General features: G+C 46.1%; 1 protein-coding gene across 1 annotated transcript in view; it reads right to left on the bottom strand.

Annotated features, from left to right (window-relative positions):
• SERINC2 (serine incorporator 2) overlaps positions 1 to 25889 on the bottom strand; it is a 37283-nt gene that overhangs the window by 2069 nt on the left and 9325 nt on the right. The window contains exons 2-9 of the mRNA XM_035119672.3: positions 20331 to 20492; positions 19204 to 19391; positions 14577 to 14656; positions 12865 to 13002; positions 9955 to 10124; positions 9190 to 9280; positions 4785 to 4929; positions 2288 to 2500 (exon numbers count right to left, since the gene is read on the bottom strand). Coding sequence (XP_034975563.2) covers positions 2288 to 2500; positions 4785 to 4929; positions 9190 to 9280; positions 9955 to 10124; positions 12865 to 13002; positions 14577 to 14656; positions 19204 to 19391; positions 20331 to 20492 — 1187 coding nt within the window. The remainder of the gene's footprint in view (positions 1 to 2287; positions 2501 to 4784; positions 4930 to 9189; positions 9281 to 9954; positions 10125 to 12864; positions 13003 to 14576; positions 14657 to 19203; positions 19392 to 20330; positions 20493 to 25889) is intronic.

The following is a 25889-nucleotide window of genomic DNA, read 5'->3' as shown; positions in this document are numbered from 1 at the left end:
ATACCTGTCCTTGCAAATGATCCCGGAAAAAAACCCTCTCGAGTCAACTTTCATTCAGAAACTGAGCACTGGAGAGGGTGGAAGGAGGGGGGGGGGGGTTCCAGGAGAGACGTCTGCTGTCACAGACCGGCTTCCACCGTGCTGCCAATCTCACTGAGACACAAAACGTTCAGAGCGAACACACTGGCAGGAGTACAGGCCAACCTTGGTGCGATGGCAGTGAGTCATGCGCCACAAATAGCCAGGTGCTCACAGCTGGAGATGGGGAGGGGAGCCAGGTATGGGTGTACAGTCAAGCAAGGCAGTGTTTGAAAACTCCAAGCAGGGATTCTGCAGGGGGGGAGGGACTGTTTCACAATGGCCTTTCCCTAGAGCATATGCACAGGCAACTCTTCCCATCTGCTCCTCTAGACTTCATGGAGGTCACTCTCTCCTCACTTAAAAAAAAGTGCTTGATCTTGGAGAACTGATCCTTGTTACCTAGGCAACAGTAGTGGGCAAAGTAGAACACTAGAACTCTCAGAAGAAGAGGAGACCAATTTCTATATACCCCATATGCCTAGGAAATTCTATCTGGGCGGGCCCTGCTAGTTCTCTACTGTGTTTCTCTGAAAATAAGACACCATCTTATATTTAGTTTTCCTCCAAAAAACACACTATGGCTTATTTTCAGGGGATGTCTTATTTTTTTCCTCCTCCTCCTCCTGCCACGGCCGGCATTGCTGCTGCGCCTATCACTATGTCTTATTTTCAGGGTATGGTTTATATTCCTTGAATGCTTAAAAATCCTGCTACGCCTTATTTTATGGCTACGTCTTATTTTCAGAGAAACAGGGTATATGTTCCACCTGTCTGTATGTTCATTTTTTTCTCTCTCTCCCTCTTTACTTTAGGGATGCCCTGCTGAATTTTTGCTTCTTAATTAGATAGGCGAAATGGGTGAAAATGATGTTGACCACCAGGCTGTTATGGAGGCAACTGGTATTTTAATGTGTTTCACTGCAATTTAACTATTCTGAAAACTAGCCTGTTTTCCTTCCTTTGTATTTTTATAATCATATTTTTAAAATGTTGCAAGCTTGCCTTGAATCCCAACTTGGGAGGAAGTAGGCTATAAATATATGAAATGAAATAATAAAATAAAAACTATGCCAGCCAAATGTGCACAGGCTGGCAAAACCCAGCCAGCCACATTCTGGATTGCCAAAGGGTCTTCAAAATACAGCCTCACATCCAGTGCATCTGAGTAATCTCAGCCAGGAAGGAACCAGACCAGAGAATTAACATGGAAGGGTCATTGGAAGCATTCTAATCCATCTCTTCCTCAATGTAGGATGCTCTACAATGCAACTGTGGCATCCCTGACATAATGGCCATCCAGCCTCTGCTTAAGGACCTCCAGCAAAGGAGAGCCCGCCACCTCTCTAAACAGTCTGCTCTCTGTTTCTCATTTTCTGGGGTTGTGCAACCGATCCAGCATAAACCCAGATACTGAAATGAATCAGTTTCAGCCAGATCAGGTGGAGATAGCTCTCGGTTGCCCCAGGTTACCCCGGTTTAAAACCCTAACAAAACCTTAGGGTTGGTTGAACCTCAATTTGGTACCCAGATCAAGGTTTGGCCCACCCTCAAATTAGAACAGATCTGAAGCACCATATTGGGCCTGGATTAGGGGTGGGCATGCACGGCCCTGCTATTTTATTGTATATTATATTTTTATCAAATTTATACACTGCTTGATTGAAAAAACAAACAAACCTCAAAGTGGTTTTCCGAAAAGATAAAACAATAAAATTATAAGTAAGAACTGACAACTATAATCATTCTAAGGCAGGCACCCCCAAACTTCGGCCCTCCAGATGTTTTGGACTACAATTCCCATCTTCCCCAACCACTGGTCCTGTTAGCTAGGGATCATGGGAGTTGTAGGCCAAAACATCTGGAGGGCCGCAGTTTGGGGATGCCTGTTCTAAGGCATTCAAAAAATTAAAACTGAAAACACATTAAAACTTACGCCAACTTTCTAAGCACCTGGGTAGGCTTGTCTAAACAAAAACACTTTTAGCAGGTGCTGAAAAGAGTACAGTGAAGGCAACAGCCCGATATCAATAGGCAGGGAGTTCCAAAGTGCCACACTAAACAATGTGCCATACTATTTTCTTTCTATGTTTCCCCAAAGTCTGCTTTCCTGTAGATTTCCACCCACCAGGCTCTGCTCCTGCCCTTCAGAGCAAACCGAGAACAATTCTGTTCCATCCTCCTGCACGGGAGTGACAGCTGTACTCACCTGTACCAGTTTGTGAGCGTCATCATGATGTAGAGGGAGGCCAGGAAGAGGCAGATGTGGAAAAAAGAGTAGTTGTACGTCACTCCATCCTCCTCATTGTCATAAGTCCGGCGCCCCTCGCCTTCAAAGCCAGCATTGCCCCCTTCGATCATAGCTGGGCTCTCCTCTGTCAGCATCATCCTGTTCACTTCGACGTGGTCCGAGGAGCGGATGCTGTAGGTAAAGCAAGGAGAACATCAGTTGTATGCCCCTTCATCCCTCACTATGTTTTCAACATGCCCCGTGATGTCAAGGTGCTGTTTTGAGTGCATAGGCATGCACCCCTATGTGCCTGAATATGGATGCCCACCACCCTCCGGATTGTGGGATATCTTTGGGTCAGGCACTTCGTATATATGTTATGTTTATAGATACAGCTTCTCTTCAGTTAACGGGGAAGGGATTTACTACTCAGTGCCAGCAGGGGGAGACTAACATAAGCTCAATGCACTTTGGGTCTATCACACACGGGATCAGCAAGCAAGCAGTTCTGGGTGCTATCCTTTAGGCAGAATATCTATAAAGTGGAATAGGCTCAGACAGGCTGATGTGCAAGGTCTGAAGGGTTCAGAAGCCTGAGACTCTTAGAAATGAGGATGTGAGCTGAGCCTATGCTTGCCGGACCCAGAGGCTTGTTCTAGAGTACTTTCCTTGCTCACAGCTATATATTCCTTCCGTAATTCTTTGTAAGCCCTGGGGTGGAGTAGTCTATGTTTAAACCACAGCAGCATAGAATCCTGTTCTTGGCCAAGGAATGGCTCTGCCACAGACATTACAGGTGCCTCTATCTAGCTGTCTACTGTGGGGTAGCAAATAAAGTGCTTGGCAGAAATTCTTACTCTTTTTCTCCACTTATGCTCTACAGTGGTACCTTAGAATCATAGAATCATAGAGTTGGAAGAGACCACAAGGGCCATCCAGTCCAACCCCCTGCCAAGCAGGAAACACCATCAAAGCATTCTTGACATAGGCCTGTCAAGCCTCTGCTTAAAGACCTCCAAAGAAGGAGACACCACCACACTCCTTGGTAGCAAATTCCACTGCCGAACAGCTCTTACTGTCAGGAAGTTCTTCCTAATGTTTAGGTGGAATCTTCTTTCTTGTAGTTTGAATCCATTGTTCCATGTCCGCTTCTCTGGAGCAGCAGAAAACAATCTTTCTCCCTCATATATATTTGAACATGGCTACCATATCACCCCTTAACCTTCTCTTCTCCAGGCTAAACATACCCAGCTCCCTAAGCCGTTCCTCATAAGGCATCATTTCCAGGCCTTTGACCATTTTGGTTGCCCTCTTCTGGACACGTTCCAGCTTGTCAGTATCCTTCTTGAACTGTGGTGCCCAGAACTGGACACAGTACTCCAGGTGAGGTCTGACCAGAGCAGAATACAGTGGTACTATTACTTCCCTCGATCTAGATGCTATACTCCTATTGATGCAGCCCAGAATTGCATTGGCTTTTTTACCTTGGTTCCCAAACGCTGAAAACCCGGAAGTAAGTCTTCCGGTTTTCAGATGTTTTTCGGAAGCTGGACATCCAATGCGGCTGTCGGCTATTATTTCAGGGGTGCCTGCACCAATCAGAAGCTGCACTTTGGTTTTCAAACATTTCAGAAGTCAAACAGACTTCTAGAACGGATTAAGTTTGGCACTTTCTATTTATTTATTTTCTTTTTATTTTGCGTTTTTGTTTGTTTGTTTGTTTTTTAGGCTTTTTCAGTTAATTTGTTTTTGTGACTGTGTGGAACCCAGTTCAGCTACTGATTGATTGATTGATTGATTGACTGTGTGACTATGGAAATGGATAAAAAGCCCCCATCCAAACAATGACTCATCAGTGCAGGTAAGAAAATAAATTAATTTTAATTTTTATCATCTACAATACTGTCTTATTTATTTTATAGTACAGTACATTGATTATTGCTTTCATTTTATGGATCAATGGTCTCTTTAGATAGTAAAATTCATGGTCTGGCACGGATTAATCCGTTTTGCATTACTTTCTATGGGAACGCGCTTTGGTTTTGGAACGCTTCAGTTTTGGAACGGACTTCCGGAACGGATTAAGTTTGAGAACCAAGGTACCAGTGTATTTGAAAACAAAGCAAAAGCTCCAACAGCATCATAAGTCTCCATTGCTCATGTATTAAGGTGCCTCATATTAAATCAGTCCTCTGAACCATCTAACTCTCTATTCCAGGCATCCCCAAACTTTGGTCCTCCAGATGTTTTGGCCTACAACTCCCATGATCCCTAGCTAACAGGACCAGTGGTTGGGGAAGATGGGAATTGTAGTCCAAAACATCTGGAGGGCCAAAGTTTGGGGATGCCTGCTCTATTCTCTATCCAAAGGGCCTACGGCAGAGCTGGAGAACCATAGGCGCTGGGGCAGAATGTGGCCTTCAAGACACCTAGTAAGTTAGATGAGTTCGGTTTCTAAATGAATATGAATTCCTACCTTATGAAGAATGTGCAGAGGATGAAGATGACCAATCCCACAATGCTCGGTGCATCCCACCACTGAGTTGGTTGTCCACCAGCAGGAAGGGTGCTGGTGCCATTGCCCTCCATTCGGATCAGAAGGGTCGGGTTGCAGTATTTGTCTGCAAACGAAAAACAGACAAAGCTTCAGTGAATTACATCTAAAACTGGTGTGGGGAACCTTGGGCCCCGAAGACATTGCTGAACAGCAGATTGACTTCATTCCACACACCCTGCACACAGGAAAAGCACACTCAGAACTTCTCACCCCCCTTAAAATAAATCACATATCCTTTTTGGGGAAGTATTCTGTGCTGTCAGGTCTGCAGAGATATGACTTCTCATCAAACCAAGAACCTGCGAAGACAGATTCTGTGGGCTGCAGGAGGAACAAGGCATTGCCCGACTCTCCCACATGTCAATAGAAGCAACAGGGTGAGCTACCGTGTTTCTCATATTATAAGTCATGTCTTATAATCTTTTTTTCTCAAGAAAATAAGCCTATGGCTTATTTTGGGGGGGTGTTTTATTATTTTTTTAAAAAATTACAGTATGGTACCTCCCCTGTCCGGCGCCCGGAACTGGCTGCTGCTGCGCTGCTGGGCGCGTTGTCGGCGCTTCAGCAGGGCACGCTGCTGGGTCCCGCCGGGTCGGGGCTTCACGCGGCGCGCGCTGAGGCTCTTGCCGGATCCCGGCTCGGAGCAGCGCGCGCTGCGGCTCTTGCTGCGTCCCGCAGCGCCAGCGCCAAGCGCCAACCCAGCAGCGGGACCGGCGGGACCTGCAGCGCGCGCGACAGGAAGAGGAGGGACCAGCGAGTGGCAGCCGCGGCGGCCAATGAAGGCTCGGCCGGGTGTTTTTTGTCGTTGTAGCTGCGTCCCGCTGCGTCCCTCCTCTTCCTGTCGCGGCTCGGCGCCCGGAACTGGCGGCTGCTGCGCGCGTTGTCGGCGCTTCAGCAGGGCACGCTGCTGGGTCCCGCTGGGTCGGGGCTCCACGCGGCGCGCGCTGAGGCTCTTGCCGGGTCTCGCCGCCGGGTCGGGGCTCCACGCGGCGCGCGCTGAGGCTCTTGCCGGGTCTCGCCGCCGGGTCAGCGCTTGGTGCGGTGCATGCTGCTGGACATTTTGGAGGGGCAGCAGCAGCCGATTCCGGGCGCTTACAGGCATCTTCCTCTTCCATGGCGCCATCCAGACCTGCTCCCACCACTACGGCTTATTTTTGGGGTATGTCTTATATTTCTTCAACTCAGGAAAATCCTGCCATGGCTTATTTTGTAGGGATGACTTAAAATATGAGAAACACGGTATAACAAGAGGGCATGTCCTCCAAGCCAAGATAAATATGTCTCCGGGAAAAAGAGGGAACAAAATCCTAAGTTTGAACAGGGAGGGGTAAACGATGGAAATGTCATCGTGACACGGAGACAAACTGGCATCAGTTCCATAATACACACACAGTGAATGAGATCCAACTTGGAATCGTGTCTGGGGGTATTTTCTCATGATACTGGTTTTGCCAAAGCCTCCTTTTAAGGAGGGGAAAGGGGGATACTGGTCCCAGATTTGCAGCCACAGTCATCCTATTTCTGCACATGGGGAGGAAACAGCAAGGCAACAAGCATGCAAGTGGACACTTCCCCAAGAACAGTGCCACAACAGTAAAAAACTCAGTCAATGTGGTTTTATTAAGATGGAAACTTAGACCAGGGAGGATAGGGACATAATAATAATAATAATAATAATAATAATAATAATAATAATAATATAATTTATTATTTATACCCCGCCCATCTGGCTGGGTTTCCCCAGCCACTCTGGGCGGCTTCCAACAGAAAAATGAAATAAATTAATCTATTAAACATTAAAAGTCTTCCTAGACAGGGCTGCCTTCAGATGTCTTCTAAAAAATCTGGTAGCTGTTCTTCTCTTTGACATCTGATGGGAGGGCGTTCCACAGGGCGGGCACCACCACCGAGAAGGCCCTCTGTCTGGTTCCCTGCAACTTGGCTTCTCGCAATGAGGGAACCGCCAGAAGGCCCTCGGTACTGGACCTCAGTTTCTGGGCAGAGCAATGGGGGTGGAGACGCTCCTTCAGGTATACTGGACCGAGGCCATTTAGGGCTTTAAAGGTCAGCACCAACACTTTGAACTATGCTCGGAAACATACCAGGAGCTAATGTAGGTCTTTCAAGACCGGTGTTATGTGGTCTCGGCTGCTCCCAGTCATCAGTCTAGCTGCTGCATTCTGGATTAGTTGTAGTTTCCGGGTCACCTTCAAAGGTAGCCCCACGTAGAGCGCATTGCAGTAGTCCAAGTGGGAGATAACCAGAGCATGCACCACTCTGGAGAGACAGTCTGCAGGCAGGTAGGGTCTCAGCCTGCGTACCAGATGGAGCTGATAGACAGCTGCCCTGGACACAGAGTTGACCTGCGCCTCCATGGACAGCTGTGAGTCCAAAATGACTCCCAGGCTGCGCACCTGGTCCTTCAGGGGCACAGTTACCCCATTCAGGACCAGGGAGTCCTCCACACCTGCCCGCCTCCTGTCCCCCACAAACAGTACTTCTGTCTTGTCAGGATTCAACCTCAATCTTGTTAGCCGCCATCCATCCTCCAACCGCCCTCCATCCTAATTGAGGGGTACAGAGCATAAATACATCCTTCCAAGCACCAGCCACTGGTGTGCAATGTAAACACTGGGGTACAGTTCAACTGAAAGTACAGTGGTACCTTGGTTTGCATACGTTTTGGATTACAAACACGTCAAACCCGGAAGTGCGTGTCCTAGTTTGCAACCTTTTTTTGGATTACAACCCATTTTTATTGGGAATAAGAACAAAAAAAAATTGGGAGGCCCCATTGGCGAAAGCGCACCTTGGGTTACAACCTGTTTTGGTTTACAAACGGACCTCTGGAACGGATTAAGGTACTCATGTCAGCACATAAGAAGAGCCTGCTGGGTCAGGCCAGCCAGCATCCTGTTCTCATAGTGGGCAGTCAGGTACCCTAATGGGAAACGTGCACACAGGATCTGACCCATAGCTGCCAAGTCTCCCGTATTCCCCGGGAAACCCCCATTTTTCCAGCTGTTCCCAGACGAAAAAACAGATTTTTTTGTTTATTCTGGCACGGCGGCCATTTTGGAACTGGGTGGAGCATGCTCAGAAGCGGCTTTTGATGCTGCTTTGCCCAGTTCCAAAATGGCTGCAGCGCGACTTCTGGTGAGGTGGCCATTTTGGAACAGGGCAGAGCAGCATCAAAAGTAGCTTCTGAGCATGCTCCGCCTAGTTCCAAAATGGTGGCAGCGCTACTTCCGGTCTGCTACTTCCGGTCCAGTCCCTTATTTCTCAGGCCGGAACTTGGCAGCTATGATCTGACCACAAGAGCACTCTCCCCTCCTGTGGTTTCCAGAAACTGGTATTCAGAAGCATGACTGCCTCAGACCATGGAGGCAGAGCAAAGCCATCATGGCTAGCAGCCATTTGTAGCCCTCTCCTGCATGAATTTGTCCAATCCTCTTTTAAAGCCATCTCAGTTGGTGACTATCACCACCTCCTGCAGGAGCGAGTTCCATAGTTTAAGGATGCACTGCATGAAGAAGTAAGTGCAAGCTTGCACACAGGAAAATCAGATCTGTGTTGCCCATGCACACATTTACAGTGGTGTGTACACAGCCACACAGGCATGCTTAAAGATCAGGCGGGAAAGGAAAGAACCTTTTCAATGGTTGCTCCTTAACTGGAGAATGTGCCTAGAACTTAGTTCAATTAGTCTTAGGGCTTAAAAAAAAAAGTCCAAGCCTTCCACTGAATTTACAACTGACTTTTTATAGTGACTTTCCCCATCCGGTGCTTTCCTTACATTGTTGTTGTTGTTGTTTAGTCGTTTAGTCGTGTCCGACTCTTCGTGACCCCATGGACCATAGCACGCCAGGCACTCCTGTCTTGCACTGCCTCCCGTAGTTTGGTCAAACTCATGTTCGTAGCTTCGAGAACACTGTCCAACCATCTCGTCCTCTGTCGTCCCCTTCTCCTAGTGCCCTCCATCTTTCCCAACATCAGGGTCTTTTCCAAGGATTCTTCTCTTCTCATCTTTACATTATTGGACTACAACTTCCATCAGCCCTGATCAAAATAACCAGTGGTGATGGGAATTGTATTTCAGCCAGAACAGGTTGGGGAAGGCTTTTATATGGCATTTTCATTTTTCTCTGCAAACTTTGTTTTACTGGGATTTTAATTTGCTTGTAAACCCTTTTGGATCTTTTCCTCCCAATGGTTTTTTTTCTTAAAAAACAAACAAACCCCAAAGCAAACAAAAACCAGGATACACAGTATTAAGAATAAAAGTAAATATAAAATAGTTCATGGTTGGGAAAGTGCTACTTACTCGGGACATTTGCCAAGGCTGACCAGGTGATGAACATTGTATAGAGTGTAATGATGGAGGCTTGCAGCAGCCCTGAGTGAGGCTGGGCATCCTGTAGAGGAAGAGGAGCAGCACCTGTTAAAAGTACCGAAGAATATTTGGTGCAAAAATCAGGGCCGAACGAGGCACGATGTTAAATGCTTCTTTGCATTTAACACACAGGGGAGCTGGTGTGGTCTTTAAAATAAAACTGCATCAGCTAGGGCTTTTAAAAATATAAAGAGAAAAAGATGATTTAATGTTTTCCTCCCCTAGCACCCAAGTGTGTGTGTGTATTTTAATTACTAGCTTTTGGGCCAGGGTGGGGCAGAGCCTCAGGACTTCAGCAGGGGAAGAAAAGGTTAAATTCTCTGTCCAGGACTGTTCTGATCTTTTTAATTAGCAGTATGTGCACCCCTCAGCTGATTCTCTCTCTCTCTCTCTCTCTTGAGATGTGTGTGTGCTTCAAATGCAGAGACACATCTCAAGTCATGTCTACTTAGGCCCTCAATACATCAATTTTTTTATTTAAAAAAAGCTGGGGTTGTCTTATAAACTATTTAGTTTTTCATTGCATTGTGTTTCATCATTCTGATACACAAGCCACCTAGTGTGAGCTTTGCTCCAAAGGTGGCCCAAGTTAATAAAATTAATGTGGCGTCATGGTTAGAATGCCCGACTAGGACCTGGGCGAGCTCCACGAAGTTCATCAGTGAGTAGCCTTGGGTTCTCAATGCAGCATCTTACCTGGACCTTGGGCAGGATGGAAACCACGGACACAATCACACAGAAGATGAGGTTAAGGCTGATGAGCGCCTTGTTCTCTGTACAACCGTCTGCCTTTGTGTAATACACATAGAGCAGCACCACCGCAGCGATGGAGACAGCGTAGAAGAGGAACGTGAAGATGAAAAGGGCTGAGAAAAGAAAGCAGGGGAGATGTCAATACACAGCTCACCAATAAGCCAGGGGACAAGTGGACTTCCACCCACTATTGGACTAGAACTTCCATCAGCTGCAGCTGCAGCTGCAGCATGGCTGATGGTCCGGAATAATGGGGAAGTTGTAGTCCAACCACATTTGGAAGGCCACAAATCCCACCCTCTACATTTGAAAATACTAATACTACTACTAATAATAATAATTTATTATTTATACCCCACCCATCTGACTGTGTTTCCCCCAGCCACTCTGGGAGGCTCCCAACAGAATAGTAAAAACACAATAAAACATCAAACATTAAAAACTTCCCTTAACAGGACTGTCTTCTAAAAGTCAGATAGTTGTTTATTTTCTTGACATCTGATGGGAAGGCGTTCCACAGGGCGGGCACCATTACCAAGACGTCCCTCTGCCTGGTTCCCTGTAACTTTGCTTCTCGCAGTGAGGGAACTGCCAAAAGGCCTTCAGCACTGGACCTCAGTGTCCGGGCTGAACGATGGGGGTGGATACGCTCCTTCAGGTATACTGAGCCGAGGCCGTTTAGGGCTTTAAAGGTCAGCACCAACACTTTGAATTGTGCTCAGAAACGTACTGGGAGCCAATGTAGGTCTTTCAGGACCGGTGTTATATGGTCTCGGCAGCCACTCCCAGTCACCAGTCTAGCTGCCGCATTCTGGATTAGTTGTAGTTTCCGAGTCACCTTCAAAGGTAGCTCCACGTAGAGCGCATTGCAGTAGTCCAAGCGGGAGATAACTAGAGCATGCACCACTCTGGCTAGACAGTCTGCAGGCAGGAAGGGTCTCAGCTTGCGTACCAGATGGAGCTGGTAGACAGCTGCCCTGGACACAGAATTGACCTGCGTCTCCATTATTTTAATTAATGGCCTTCCATTAATTAATGGAAGGTATTGGTATTGGAGGAGTGAGAAGGATGGAGAAGCAAGCCGTGTTCTCACCCCCCATCATCTGTAGGGGAACCATCAGATAAGAGGCTCATTCAATCCTTTCGTTTCCCAGAACTTTTCTCTGTTGCGTCTGTTGTTTTTGCAAGTTCTCTTTGAGCCAATACAGTGGTACCTCGACTTACGAAGACGATCCGTTCCGCGGCCGTCTTAGTAAGTCGAAGTCTTCGGTTGTTGAAGCGCCTGTTCTGCACATGCGTGAAAAGACTTCCGGGGTTGTCGACTTCGGAAGTCGTTCGGATGTCGAGGTATGACTGTACTAACGGCACCATCCAATGCATGTCTACTCATAATTAAGCTCAATGAGTTCAGTGGGTGTTTCCAAGTAAGTGTGCATATGGACATGTGTAGCAGTCATGCACATTCCTCCAGATTGCCCTGGACTCCCAATTCCCATCAGCCTCAGTCAGGGTTGCCAACAGTCAGGGATGGCAGGAGCTGCAGCCCAATGACGTCTTGAGGGCAACAGATTCCTCATCCCAGCAGTAAGAGGGATGCTTCCCAGATGCTCAGAGGCACCAGATTTAAAAACAAAACCATGCTGGTTCCTTGCCCTGATCCAAAGTCTCTCCCCACACAATGGAACGGAGTGGGAGCTTATCTGCTTACAGTAAGAGAGTCTGTGCATTGCTTTTTAATTTTAAAAAAGTGAGGGGAGGGAAAACGAAACAAAGGAGGGGAAAACATGGCACTTACAATAGAAATTGGGACAGGAGCTTGCTACACTCAACATGTTTGGGAGGGGTTCTTGGTGGGTCTGATTCATACCTGCCAAGTCTGCCGCTGAAAAATGCGGGGTCAGCAGCAGCGCGGCACCGGAAGTTGCGTAGAAGCAACTTCCGGGGCTGCTCTGCGCATGTGTGGGCACCAGAAATCGGGCAGAGCAGCACCGGAAGTCGCTTCTACGCATGCCCGGTGGCCATCTTGATAGAAGCGACTTCCGGTACCGCTCTGCCCGATTTCTGGTGCCCACACATGGGCAGAGCGGCACCCAAAATGTAGGCTCCCTGGCAGGTAGGAAATCCGGGGGATTTCCGGGATTTTCCTCCATTCGGGAGAACAGCGGGAAACAGATTAAAATCCGGGGGTTTCCCGTGAAAAACGGGATACTTGGCAGCTAAGGTCTGATTATACCTGGAAGGCTGCCGTGTATAACTATGCTATTCTTTGGTTTCAAAATAACTAAAAAAAAAATCATTTGAAAGAGGGGGATCCACAGTAACTAATCAGAACCAATACACACAGTTTGTATCCTGCATTGTTTGACATATATTTATGTTCTTGGAGTGGCTAAGAGAGCAGAAAAATACAGCACTAATAGAAAAATATAGCATACTAGGGGCTGGAACCCTGCATACTTCATTCACCAACCCTTGTCAAATTCACACCTCTTCTCAGACCAAATCTCAGCTTGCCCACTCCCAGCTCCCTCCTCCTTGTCCTCCAACACTGCTGCGGTGGCCCAGGAGCTCTGAGAACCCAATCTGTTATCATGCTGTAGTTCACAGCGCCATCTGTCAGTGTCTACACAAACTGCAGTGTGATGACATCATTAGGAAAACATGAAATATAAATTTAACACAAAGGAGGACACCCAGCAACAATCTATTCTTGGAGCCTTCAGTGTTGGTGCTCGTGGGCACCACAATCTTCTCAGAGGCTCCCCTCAATGCCCACCAAGGAACCCGCTTGTCTGAACCCACACACAGAGCACATCAGTTTTACACACATGTAACTAAGTGTTCCATACTGACCTGCATACCAGGATTTCGAGTTGCCATTATCCGCATTTCGCAGCCAAATCTGACTCCAGGAATGTGCAAAGTCAATCAAGAGGATAAGCTGGATGAGGATGAAGAGGAAAGAGCCAACTACACCAAAGTAGAACCAAACTTTGGAAAAGTAGAAAGTGGGAGGGAGAAATAAGGAAATATGGGTTATTGCTTATTATCCTCAAGCTGCCGATAAGGAGTTTTAAACAGGTATCCTTTGGGGATGTAAAAATGGTATTAGGGTTCCTATATGTCCGTAATTTCCCAGACATAGCTGGGATTCCTATGTCGGAAGTGTAGATTTTGGTGAATTTCCTTAAAAATAGCTCAAAACCGTGAGAACAAGGCGCTGGATGAAACGGGCCCTTGACCACATCTAGCAGGGCTTTTCTTGAGATCTTACAGCAAGTCTACAGAACCATTAAAGGTGTTTCGTAATGGATAAAGCCTTGGTGAAAAATTAGGGCAGGGGTCGGCAACCTAAGGCCCATGGGCCACAAGCAGGTCCATGGGGGTTGTTTAACCGGCCCATGGACCCCCGCCACCCTCTCAGGGACCCGCGCCTTCCGTGACACTGGCCGGCTTCCCATTGGCTGCAGGAAGCTTCTGCAGCCAATGGGAAGCTGCACACGCCTCCTCCGCGCCAGAAGGAGAGCCGGAAATAGCATTTGTGCATGTGTCTCCAGCCTACCACGGTGTCTGCGGGACCGTGAACCGGCCCAAGCCACTTTGCCAACCCCGATAGGGAAGAAGCCGAGAGACCCATCTGTGCTGGGTCCCAGTCTCATGAGAAAGAGAGAGAACCTTGCCTAAGGCCAGAAGTGAGGTTCAAATCCTGAATTTCATGATCCACAGCTTTGTATGCCATTTTAACTGATGTGGATGATCAACCCTAGAATCCTTCAAGCTCTTCTAGCAGGTATTATAAGAGTGCAATCAGTCATGAAGAGGAAGCAAGGAATCAGTTATTCCACTGTTGTTCACTACTCAGAAGGAAATGGAGACTGTGAACACTCATGTGTACCAGCTGTGTGTCATTTGGGATCCAGCAAAGGACTCCTCCCTGTATCCACCATTAATCCTATTCAGAGTAGACCCATTAAAACCAAAGAGCTTGTTAGTTGCATCCATTGAATTTGATCTGTCTGCTCTGAGCAGAACTAGTATTGAGTACAACCCACTGTCAAGCAATAAGAGCATCGCTACCCCAGGTGGTTCGTGGAAGCAAACAATAATAATATTGCAGGACTCTTTGCTGAAAGCTCAGAAGCTAAAGAGGGTTGGAGAGAGTGCTTTAAACAAACCAAGAAAGGAAAGCATCTGTTCCCTTCTATTCACACTGTTTCTAAAGACTCAGCAGAACTCACCTTTGACACAGCTCTGAGCACTTGCACCAGGCAGCTGAGCTTCAGAGCTGCCTGCCATTTTAATTACCCACAATGCCCCAGATGTAGCATTGCCTGGTGGAAATTAAAATGGTGGATGGCTCACAGCCACCCAGCAGAGAAGGTACAGCTACTACTTCCCACCCTGAGGCACTGATGTATGAGGGGGACGGGGGCAAAGAATGGCTCTGACTACCCTTCTCCTTAGCTTTCACAGAACACAAAGTATCCAACCCCACCTTATGTAGAGCAGCCCACACACAAAAGCCCCTTTGCAAGTCAGGAATGCAAATGCAAGGTTTTGCTTACCAGATGTGAACGGTCCATCAGGAATATAGAAGGCCCCCACTGTTATTCCAATTAGTATCAGGAATTTGAAGAACCAAAACCTGGAGTTGAGAAGAGGAGAAAAGACCTTTTAAAAAACGAACAGAGGAGTCCTAGAAAGTCCTCTTCAGCAGCGTTTGTTTTGCTCCAACATTATGCCAGGATGGAAACATCTGGAGCAAAGTGCAGCTGCTAGGATGTTAATAAGAGATAGAAGTCCTGGATGTGCAACACAACTTTTCTGTCACTTGCATTAGCCAGCAGTTCACTTCTGAGCTTCATTCCAAGCAATGAGGTTCACCTTTAAAGCCCTTAGCAATTTGGGACTGGGTTACCTCAAGGACCAACCATACAACCGTGCCCATAATCCAAGACCCGTGTCTCAGGTCCTCCATGTCCGCTTGCTGGCGAAATCTATTGGCGAGCACAAGAGACAGGTCTTCTTAGTGGTGACCCTGCAGTCGTGGAGCTCTTCCATTTAATATTTATTTGGCCCCTTCAGTTCTGGCATTCAAAATGGCCTTGATTCTTTTCCCCACAAGTGCCCTTTAAAATATACCTTTAAAAATATACACACATAACTGGGAACACATTCAATAAAAGCACAAGCTGCAGGAATCGAGCCATCCAAATCTCTGTACATCTTAGTTACCACTTCCATTTTACTTGATCTCTGCTACTCCTGCTTTCTATGACTGTGCCCCTCCACAGCGACCCAGTCGTATTTGGAGAGTGTCTTATGACAGCTGGCCTTCTTTTATGAACTCAATAAAGCAGGGTCACATTTCACAGAAAACACCCATGTCTTCTCACTCTGTTGCTCCTCCTTCAGCAAGTAAGCTTTTTTCCTAGAATGCAGCGCCCCAAACCAGTGCATACCAGTACTCAATATTTTGTTCTTTCATCTTGTTCCTAAAACCTGGCTATTAACCTGTGCACTGCCACAGGAAACATTATCAGACCAGTATGCAAAAAATAACTTTGGCATTTGGTGACCTCGGCTTGATATCCCTCGTGCATCTATTTTTCTACATTCGCTCAGTGCTTCAGGCTCTGCACCCGAGGGTCTAAATGTTCCCCATTCCTCTCTGTACATCGCTTTGTGAAGGCTTGGCCACAAAAAGCAAAGAATACATTGCAGGAATAAATAAGTAAGCTGAGAGGCTGCAGGTGACTATGAGGCTCAAAGAGAAAAAGAAGAACTATAGCTCAGCGGAAGAACATCTGTCTTGCATGCAGAAGGCCCCAAGTTCAATCCCTGGCATCTCCAGGTAGTGTTGGGAGGGAAGCCCTGTCCGAAACCCTGGAGAGCTGCTGCCAGTCTGCGTGGACAATACTGAACCAGATGACCCAATGGTATGACTCAGGACAAGGCAGCTTCCTGCGCTCCCCCCATCGGAAAACGGAGTTGCTATTTCCAACCAGAAGACAGTAGTCACACCACTCACAATAAGTCACAGTTGGGAAATATTTAAACATCAGCTGTCACAGCCTCAGCAATCTTGCTTTAGAAGGCCTAAGAACATTAGAACTCAAAAATTATCCAGGAAAGTTGGAACTTTGTGGGGCGCAGGCAGAGAAACCCTTGTCAAAAGGTAGGGTGCTTTATTTTGAGTGAGGATTTTAAAGCAGGGTTTATTTATATCTTACTTGGTCCTATTTCAGGAAAGGTATGAAGGCATTTAACATTGGCTAATGCAGAGTTACGTAAGTCTTGGCCTACAGGCTCTGCATCTGAAGCACTGCTGCTCTATGATGTATGCAAAGCAGGAAGGAGGAACTAAAACATCTTTTCCCAACCTTGTGCCTGGCAAATGATGCTGGACTTCAACTCCCATGTGACTCAACCAGATTGGGCAATGGTCAGGGATGATGGAAGTAGGAGCTCAACAACAGCTGGAGGCCATCAGGATGGAGTGAAGGCTTAACTAAAAAATGTTAAGAGTTTTGGGCTGGGTGGATTTGATTTAAAACACTAGTCAATAATACAGTGGTACCTCGGTTTGCGAACGCAATCCGTTCCACAGAGGCTTTCGCTCGCCGAGGCATTTGCTCGCCGAAGGCATGCTTCTGCGCGTGCGCGAAGCGCCGATAGAGCGTTTCTGCGCATGCATGAGCTGCGCAGATCGCGTCTGTGCATCCTACGCCGCGGATTATGGATGTAAACACTTTCAGGTCCACGGCGTTCGTAAATGGAGGTTTTCGTAAACGGAGGTAGTCGTAAACCGAGGTTCCACTGTAATCATATCTGGCTGGGTTTCCCCAGCCACTCTGGGCGGCTTCCAACAAAAAAATTATAATAAATTTAAATGTCACACATTAAAAGCTTCCCTGAACAGGGCTGCCTTCAGATGTCTTCTAAATGTCAGGTAGTTATTTATCTCTTTGACATCTGGTGGGAGGGCGTTCCACAGGGTGGGTGCCACAACCAAGAAGGCCCTCTGCCTGGTTGCCTGTAGCTTTGCTTCTCGCAGTGAGGGAACCGTCAGAAGGCCCTCAGCGCTGGACCTGAGTGTCCGGGCAGACCAATGGGGGTGGAGACGCTCCTTCAGGTATACTGGGCCAAGGCCGTTTAGGGCTTTAAAGGTCAGCACCAACACTTTGAATTGTGCTCAGAAACATACTGAGAGCCAATGTAGGTCTTTGAGGACCGGTGTTATATGGTCTTGGCCGCTGCCCCCAGTCACCAGTCTAGCTGCCCCATTCTGGATTAAGGCTTGATTTAAATATTTTTTTACAGAAAGACTCATTCTTGCTGGTAGAATCTTAATATTTACAAGCAGATGAAGGTTTCGTTTTTGGAATAATACGTTTTCAGAGTAGTTTTTACAGTTATAATCAAAATTTACTGTTTTGGTTATACTATTAGAAATACATAGATAGATAATTATGAAATTATTGTGAGGTTTAAGAAGTTAACTGTTTATATTTGGACAACTTTTCTGCTGTACTTTATTGGAAGGAGAAAAATAATCATTTCCTTAATAACAATTTAAACAATTTATTTAACTAAAACAATAGCATTATAGCATATGTATGCATGTTTGTTAACTGATATGATTTATTTTTTAAAAAAAACCCAACTTAGACTGAGTTTTAGACTGAGTTTTAGCATTCATGAAAAACGTTAAACAAACCCTTATTTCCTGATGAATAGCCTTTGGACTATAATGTAACTTAAATAGAAAACTATCTTCAGAAACATTTTTCCTCCAAAAGCATTTTATTTTAAAAATACAATTTAAATTTTAAAAATCCCATTTAAATTTTAAAAATCCCATTTAAATTTTAAAAATCTGATTTTTTAAAATAAAAAAATCATTGATTTTTATCCACCTTAGTTTTGGGGGCATGTGATGCACAGCAACCTTGCTAAATCTAAGCACATCTGGGCTTGCTCCATGAGATGGTCGAGAAGTCACCTGCAAAATCTTGCAGCTGTACCATCCTACCTAGAACTACTCAATGGGACTTAGTTCTGAGTAAAAGGTAAAGGTAAAGGGACCCCTGACCATTAGGTCCAGTTGTGACCAACTCTGGGGTTGCAGCGCTCTTCTCACGTTATTGGCTGAGAGAGCCGGCTTACAGCTTCCAGGTCATGTGGCCAGCATGACAAAGCCGCTTCTGGCAAACCAGAGCAGCACATGGAAACGCCGTTTACCTTCCCACCGGAGCGGTACCTATTTATCTACTTGCACTATGACATGCTTTCGAACTGCTAGGTTGGCAGGAGCTGGGACCGAGCAAGGTTGGCAGGAGCTGGGACCGTCACAGGGATTTGAACTGCCGACCTTCTGACCGGCAAGCCCTAGGCTCTGTGGTTTAACCCACAGCGCCACCCGCGTCCCTGAGTTCTGAGTACAGGTGAATAAAATCTGCATGGTGAGTTTCATAGAAGGCAATTTTTTTTCAAAATGGCCCAATGCCCATGGAGAGGAGCTGGGTCAAACTATTCTCATCTGTCATGACCCTCTAAAATTAATAATAATGAAACTAACAATACACAAGTGAAACTGACCTGCTGGTTTTGAACAAATGAAGGTCAACTTCAGAAGACAAAAGCCCTGCCTTTATTTGTTTAATAGATCGGTATCCAGCTTTTTCATTTCATTACATTTCACTGCTCCATTTAGAATAATATTATTACGTCCGAGTACTGTTAATTTCAACATTAACTTTCCCAACACTACCATATCCCATTCCTTTCTGTACCAGTAGTTCAAGCCAGCTGCAGCCATATCCCTCCAAAACCTTGCAATCATGAGTTATGAAACAGCCAACAGCAGGCATAGGCAAACTCAGCCCTCCAGATGTTTTGAGACTACAATTCCCATCATCCCTGACCACTGGTCCTGTTAGCTAGGGATGATGGGAGTTGTAGTCCCAAAACAGCTGGAGGGCCGAGTTTGCCTATGCCTGGCCAATAGTGTCCAACTAGCTCCCTATTGTAAACTGTAGAATATTACCTTCCATAAGAAAATTAAGGAGTGCTGCTTGTGGTGAGGGTAAAATACGACACTTTACGGTAGATCAGATTTCTCAAAAGACTGTATCCCAGAAGGTTTTGGCTTTTGGACTTTCCCACCATAGACACAAATATGTTCCTCACCCATTCTGGATTGAGGCTCTTGGGTCCTTGCTGCTCCTCACGCAGACCATTATCAAGGCAAACAGGAAGAAGAAGGCAGCTGTGGCAAAGCACATGCGGTATACTGATTTGTGACCCAGGAAGGACTTGCAGGCGACTTTGCCGTGGACACCTAAAACTGTATTGCCTTCGTCACAGAACCCAGGAATCTGGTAAAAGAAAAGGCACACATAAATAATAGGTTTAATCTTGGTACGTGGCTAGCAGAACTGCTGCCTGTTTGCCCCCACTTATGCTCTGCTTGCATATTTGGAAATAACATGTTTGTTTGTTTTGTTTTGTTTTGTTTTTAAGATACTGTACATTTCCAGTACACCCTTTCATCAAAAGGAAACTAAACCACTCAATGTCAATCTTGGTACTTCTAAATCAGGCACAGAAAACCTGTGTCCCTCTAGAAGTTGCCAGACTACAATTCCCATCATGCCAAACATTTTCTGAGCTGGTGCCAAAGCTGGCCCTACTACTACTGCTACTAGGCAGAGTGAGAGCAGCAGATGCTTGGGAGTGAGGTAGGACCCCCCTCTATTCCCTCTGCACCCCCTAAGCTACTCTGCTGTCTCCCATTGCCAGCTCAGTTGGATCCCATGTGTGGAAAGGGAGGGTGCCATTTCTGTCCTTTGCCTCAGGCAACAAAAAATAAATAGAGCCCTGGGTGGGTCTGATGTGGTCGTGTTGTTGTTGTTGTTGTTGTTGTTATTGTTGTTGTTGTTTGTGTTCTCATTCTATATTTTGTTGTTGTAAACTGCCCTGTGACCTTTGGATGAAGAGCAGCAGTATACAAATAAATAAATAAATAAATAAATAAATAAATAATGGTTTCTTATAAAAGAATGAGTGCACAGATCCTGGCCTTAACAGACCATCTTGGCTGTGAGTCCTGCAATACCTGCTCTCTGCTTTGCTGGCCTTTTCCCACCTGGCCTGGGAAGACAGGACCCTGACTTACTCCAGCTACCAAAGCCTTGAGCGTGGTTTTAACTGTGGAAAGGCAGCATACAAATAAAACTATGTATGATGAGAGGTGTAGTTTAACAACATATGGAGGGGCCGCAAGTTAGCCACCCTGATGAAACACGGTTGCTTACCTTGTAGAGTTCTGCTTCTACTCCGGGGATGATCATGATAATAGACACCAACGTTCCCAGGAACAGGAACAAGGTGAAGCTCAGACGTGTGATGGTGGAGTTCTTTGTTGAGGGGCAACAGCCGCACAAGAGGCAAGGAGCAGAACCACAAAGACATGACACCTGGCAGTGGAAGAACAGCAATGAATATCCGCAACAGGGCAAAGATTTATTGTTTATTATTACATATTGTTTATTATCACTGGAAGGACAGATCCTGAAGCTGAGGCTCCAATACTTTGGCCACCTCATGAGAAGAGAAGACTCCCTGGAAAAGACCCTGATGTTAGGAAAGATGGAGGGCACAAGGAGAAGGGGACAACAGAGGATGAGATGGTTGGACAGTGTTCTCGAAGCTACGAACATGAGTCTGACCAAACTGCGGGAGGCAGTGGAAGACAGGAGTGCCTGGCGTGCTCTGGTCCATGGGGTCACAAAGAGCCGGACATGACTAAACGACTAAACAACAACAGCATTACATTTATACCCCACCTTTTCCTCCAAGGAGCTCAAGGTGGCATACATGGTTCTCTAACTCCCCATTTTAATCCTCACAACAACCCTGTGAAGTAGGTTCAGCTTGAGAGATTGTGACTTCCCCAAGGTAAGCCAGCAAATTTCATGGCTGAGCTGGGACTTCCCCACACTGATTTTCTCTCTCTCTCTCTCTCTCTCTCTCTCTCTCTCACACACACACACACACACACACACACACAGAGAGAGAGAGAGAGACGAACAAACTGGAGGGTGACAGAAACATTGAGGCAGGAGGCACATAGACCATGACTGTTGTTGGGAAAGAGGCTATATCTAGTCAGGAACTTCAGGTTACTGCTCAGTCAGCTTCAGGTTTCAGAGCAAGATGTGATCTCAGGATACAATGGAAACGTTTGTGACTTGAGATGGAAAGCTTTCCTTTCTTTGTCCTTTTGCTCCTTTGGGACATTTATTGTGTGCCTGTAACTGCTCCTAGACCAAAATGTTCTTTTCCCCCCCTTTATGAACTACATTTTTTTAAAGTAAACTTTTAATGTTGTTTCATTAAAAACTTTATGGTCTCCCTTAGTCCACGTCGAAAATGCGTTCTCAAGGTGACACAAAGGGAGTTTTAGGCTGATAGGTGGAAGGTGACCTTGTAGAAAAATAAAATCACCTGGTGGTGATCTAAAGGCAAGAGTGGGCGAACAGAAGGGGACATCCGGTACAGCCAGGAACTGCCTTCCCCACATGGCACAGGACCCAGGGAAGCTGGGGTGCCATAACAACCACAGTGAGGGAGAAACAAGGTTCCTCTTCCCAAACCCCATCCTGATAGTAGCATTTGCAGCCTCTGACACAGGACAGGAAAGTATCAGGTTGGCCACCCCTGATGTAGAAATTGTTAAGACTGTTGAGGCTACAATCTGTCCACACATTCTTTTATGAGAAGCTGTATTCATAGATTTCCTAATAGTGCTCTTACATTCATGGTGTTTGGAATTTGTTTGTTTGTTTGTTTTACGCAGTGTGGAAATAAGTAATGGGTTATATATTTTCCCCCATGAATCTCACCTCCTTATCTAGGACATTCTGTATAGCAGCTTTCACCCACCTGGTGCCCTCCAGATGTTTTAAACTACAACTCCCATCAGCCCCAACCAGCACTGATGATTTCTGGGCATTGGCAAAATCAGGTGTCGATTCCAGCGATGCTGTAGGCATTTATTTTTACATGTGGATGCAGTACATGTGTGTGTGGTTTTTACAACCTTTGTGGCTTTCTGCTTGTGTGTTCCCCCCCCCCCAACAAGGCTGCACAAGCACCAAATACGGTGTATTAATGAGAATATGGCATAGCAGTGCCAGATTCCCCTGTCTGGCTTATATGCCACTATGATTGCTCCATAAATATACCAAGTTAAATTGTAACTTCCAAAAGATAAGACATGCAAAACTCCAGTAGTTTTCCACACTGCGTGATCAAGACAGCCAAATTTTCTTCTAGACATGAAAGCAGTGCTCAGAAAAGGAGGCCTTGCCTATTATTTCTGGGAAAACCCGACCACTTAAATGTGCATACACAATACACCTTTCACTGCACTGTCAACACCACCAGACAATGCATCTTCCAATTTTACAAGATTTTTTTCCAATATTAAGATTAAAACATAGACTACAAAATCAGTTACTCTGATTTATTAGCAACCCATAATCTAATCCAAATTTTAGGATTTTTCCTCTGGAAACATTCAGAACCAATCAAATGGTTTCTAATGGTTCTTTGTGTGCCCCCCCCCAATTCTGTATGGGTGACTTTTGACCAGAGCTTTCCAAACGGTGCTTCGTGACACGTTATCAGCTGCAGTGTGTAGGTGTGTTGCACGAACACTCCCTGCGCTCCTTCTTGGGCTAGAAAGGGGTTAGTTTAGCCTCCGGTTTGCTAGTAAAACTGAATTACTGTGCCGCAAAATGATGCATTCTGAAAAAGTGTATCAATGACATGAAAAGTTTGGAAATCTCTGTTTTTGACTGTGTTACTGCCATTATCAAAACTGCTCTGAATATTGTAGAGTTACTGCTTAAAGCCAATGCTGTTAGCCACCTAGGCCACTCTGCAGAAAAGTGGGGGGTATCAATGCTTTTTAATAAAGTAATATTAGAACTTAGTAATAATAGGGATTTGAAGTTCATGATGTTGTCATAGGTGGAAGGCAGCTTTCAACTGCAAAGCAGTCGTTGCAAAACATTGCCCCGGTTCTATTAACTATTACCCAACCCCAAATTACACATCACAATCCAACATCATGAAAGTTAGTCCATTTGTCAGAGTCCACTCACCCTCCTTTTCCTGGGCCGGGTGCTTCCACAAACACAAACACACACACACACATCACTATTTTCTATTTTCTCTCAAAAATAGCTGGTGCATTCTTGCAAATGGATATTTAACAGTGCAGAAATATAGGGGGGCCTATGAGGAAACTATACAAGGGACACACCCTCCTTTGTTCAGGAGTTTCAGTGTCTCAGCACAGTTGCTCATTACAGAAACTTCACAGGTTCCTCCACATTTTCAAGCTACTCTGTCATGCATTGCATGACTAAGTCCATGATGCTGTGTAGATGCACACTTACTAAAATGGAAGCACCCAGTGGCCCTTCTGAGATGCACACAGGTAAGGCTTTGCAGCTGTATTAAAATATAATACTGTTACGAAAGCCTGGTGCAGTGGCAAGAGCGCATGGGGTCACAGGCACACACATAGGGTCTGTGTCTGTTTGGAGAATGGAAGACACGGTGGAGACTGCCGTGCTTTAAGAAATATGGTTTATTCACCTATGTACACCTCCAGTCTGCATGGAGGGGTCCAGATCTTATGCCATAGTCAGGGGTGTAGCAAGGGGGGAGCGGAGGGGGTGGCCCTCTCCCAGCTCTGTCTTTTGGGGGGCAGTGCGAGCAGCAGCAGCGGCGGCACCCTGCTATGTAGCACGCATGTGCAGCGCCGCTACGTAGCGATACATGCATCGTACGTAGCGACGTGTGCATCATACGTAGCGATGCCCCGCACCCCGGGTGCGCATCATGTTTGCCACTCCGGGTGCCCGAGCAGCTTCCTACGCCAGTGACCATAGTCATTCCAAGAGGCAGCAGCATAAGCTGCGTGCAGCCAACACACTCCAGAGATGGATCTCACCCTCACTTCCTCCTTCTGTCTCCCAGAAAACCCTGCTTCCAAACTCCCTTTTCCTGTCCCCTCAAGCATATACCCCATCACCTTGGTAACATCTCACACACACACACACCCCAGGGTAAAGGATTCCTCTCCTCTGTGGCCCATCATTGTTCCTTTAATGGTCCTAGCTTGGCCACGCTGGTTTGTATAAGCCAGCCCTGGAATTCCCTATCTGGCACAGTTCTGCACTTTAATCCATGTCCTGATAAATGAAAATCCTAACGTTTATTAATTTTACCTACATCTATTCCACCACACACACATAGACTTGAAAGTACTACCAAATGTGTGCCTCCTTAACAGAAAGTGAATTACACCAAGTTCCTTAAGGAACTTTATCTCCGAAAAGGTTCCGGGTTCAATGCCAGGCATCTCTAGGGCAGCTCAGGGAGGGACCCCTGTCTGAAGCCTTGAAGAACTGCAACCCATCAGCCTAGACCAGCTGTCCCCAACCTGGTGCCCTCCAAATGCTGTTGGACTCCAACACCAATCACCCCAGCTAGCATGCCCAGCGGTCAGGGGTGATGAGAGCAGGAGTTCCACAACATTTGGAGAGCAACAGGCTGGGTGACCTAATCAAGCTGGATGGCGTGATGGTCTGGCTTGCTATAAAGCCAGTTTCCGCTACTCCTACAAGTAAAGATTCAAATAGGCCTTCTCCTGAGTAGCTCTAGAACGCAGCCTCAAACATTTTACTAAGAAGTTGCTGCATTCACATAGATAATCTGAATTGGCCAAATATCAGCTAGATTGACAGCCACTTGAGATTGAAAGGCCCGGGTGTGTGTGTGAAAATTAGTTACACACCACAGCTCATTCGGTTCAATATTTTGGCCTATTTAAACTAACCAATTTTTTTTACAAGTTTCCTGTGGTTTTATCTGTTTGTTTGCTTGTTTCCAATTTGGCTGCTGAATAACACTGGTTCATTGTTATTCTTCTGCATAAACTGGTCCTATTTACCGTAGGTTTTTCACCCAATCAATCAACTCCCTGGAGCACACTTTGTTTACAGATGAGGCATGTGCGTGTCCTAGCGGGCATCAAGAAATGAGGCATACCCTGCTGCCCAAAACTGTTGGCAGAAAACTTTTTAACACTGTTTTGAAGATCTGCTGGCTGGGGAGCTGTTAGATCCATTGTTTAGCTGTTTGTTTGCTTTTTTAAAAAAAAAGATTGTAAAACGGCAAAAGTTTGCAAACTAATCAGACGAAACTTTTTTCTTCATGTTGGAACTATGACTATATATCACTGCAGTGTGGGAGAATCTGAGGAGTTTCCTCAAACTTCATCTTGCGACCAAGGGAAAATGAAGAACAGATGCTGCCTGTGTTAGGTTCTGAGGGGGTTTAATCTTTCCCAGAAAGCCTGTTGATTTTGATTTCAGACAATGAGGGGGGCAAAGCACAGGGAGGTGAACTGAAGTGGCAGCGAAGGTGATACAAGGTGGAAGAAAGTGAGCAGACCAAAGGGGAATGTGAGAGGGAGGCAGAAAGGCAACACCGGCAGATAAAAGAAAGCAGGTGAGAAGAAAGGGTAGAAATGTTCGAGATGGTAAGGAGAAGGTGGGAAAAGGCATGAGAAGAGAGAAAAGGGCAACATAGCCGGGGGCAGAAAGGATTGTGGGAAAAGGTGAGAAAGTGGCAGCAGGTAAAGGACTGAGGGAGTGTAGACGAGACAGAGAGAAGGTGAAAGGCAAGAGGATAAAAAACAAAGGCAAGACACGTAATGGAGGACAAAAAGCGAAAGAACGTTGGAGGGGAAAAGGGGAGTTGCTGGTGACACAGAAAGAACAGAGGCTGTGAAA

The sequence above is a fragment of the Zootoca vivipara genome, chromosome 6 (genome assembly GCF_965207765.1).
Source record: "Zootoca vivipara chromosome 6, rZooViv2.hap1.1, whole genome shotgun sequence".
Taxonomy (NCBI): Eukaryota; Metazoa; Chordata; class Lepidosauria; order Squamata; family Lacertidae; genus Zootoca; species Zootoca vivipara.
The sequence above is the reverse complement of the archived record's forward strand: the minus strand, read 5'-3'. Positions and strand labels throughout refer to the sequence as shown.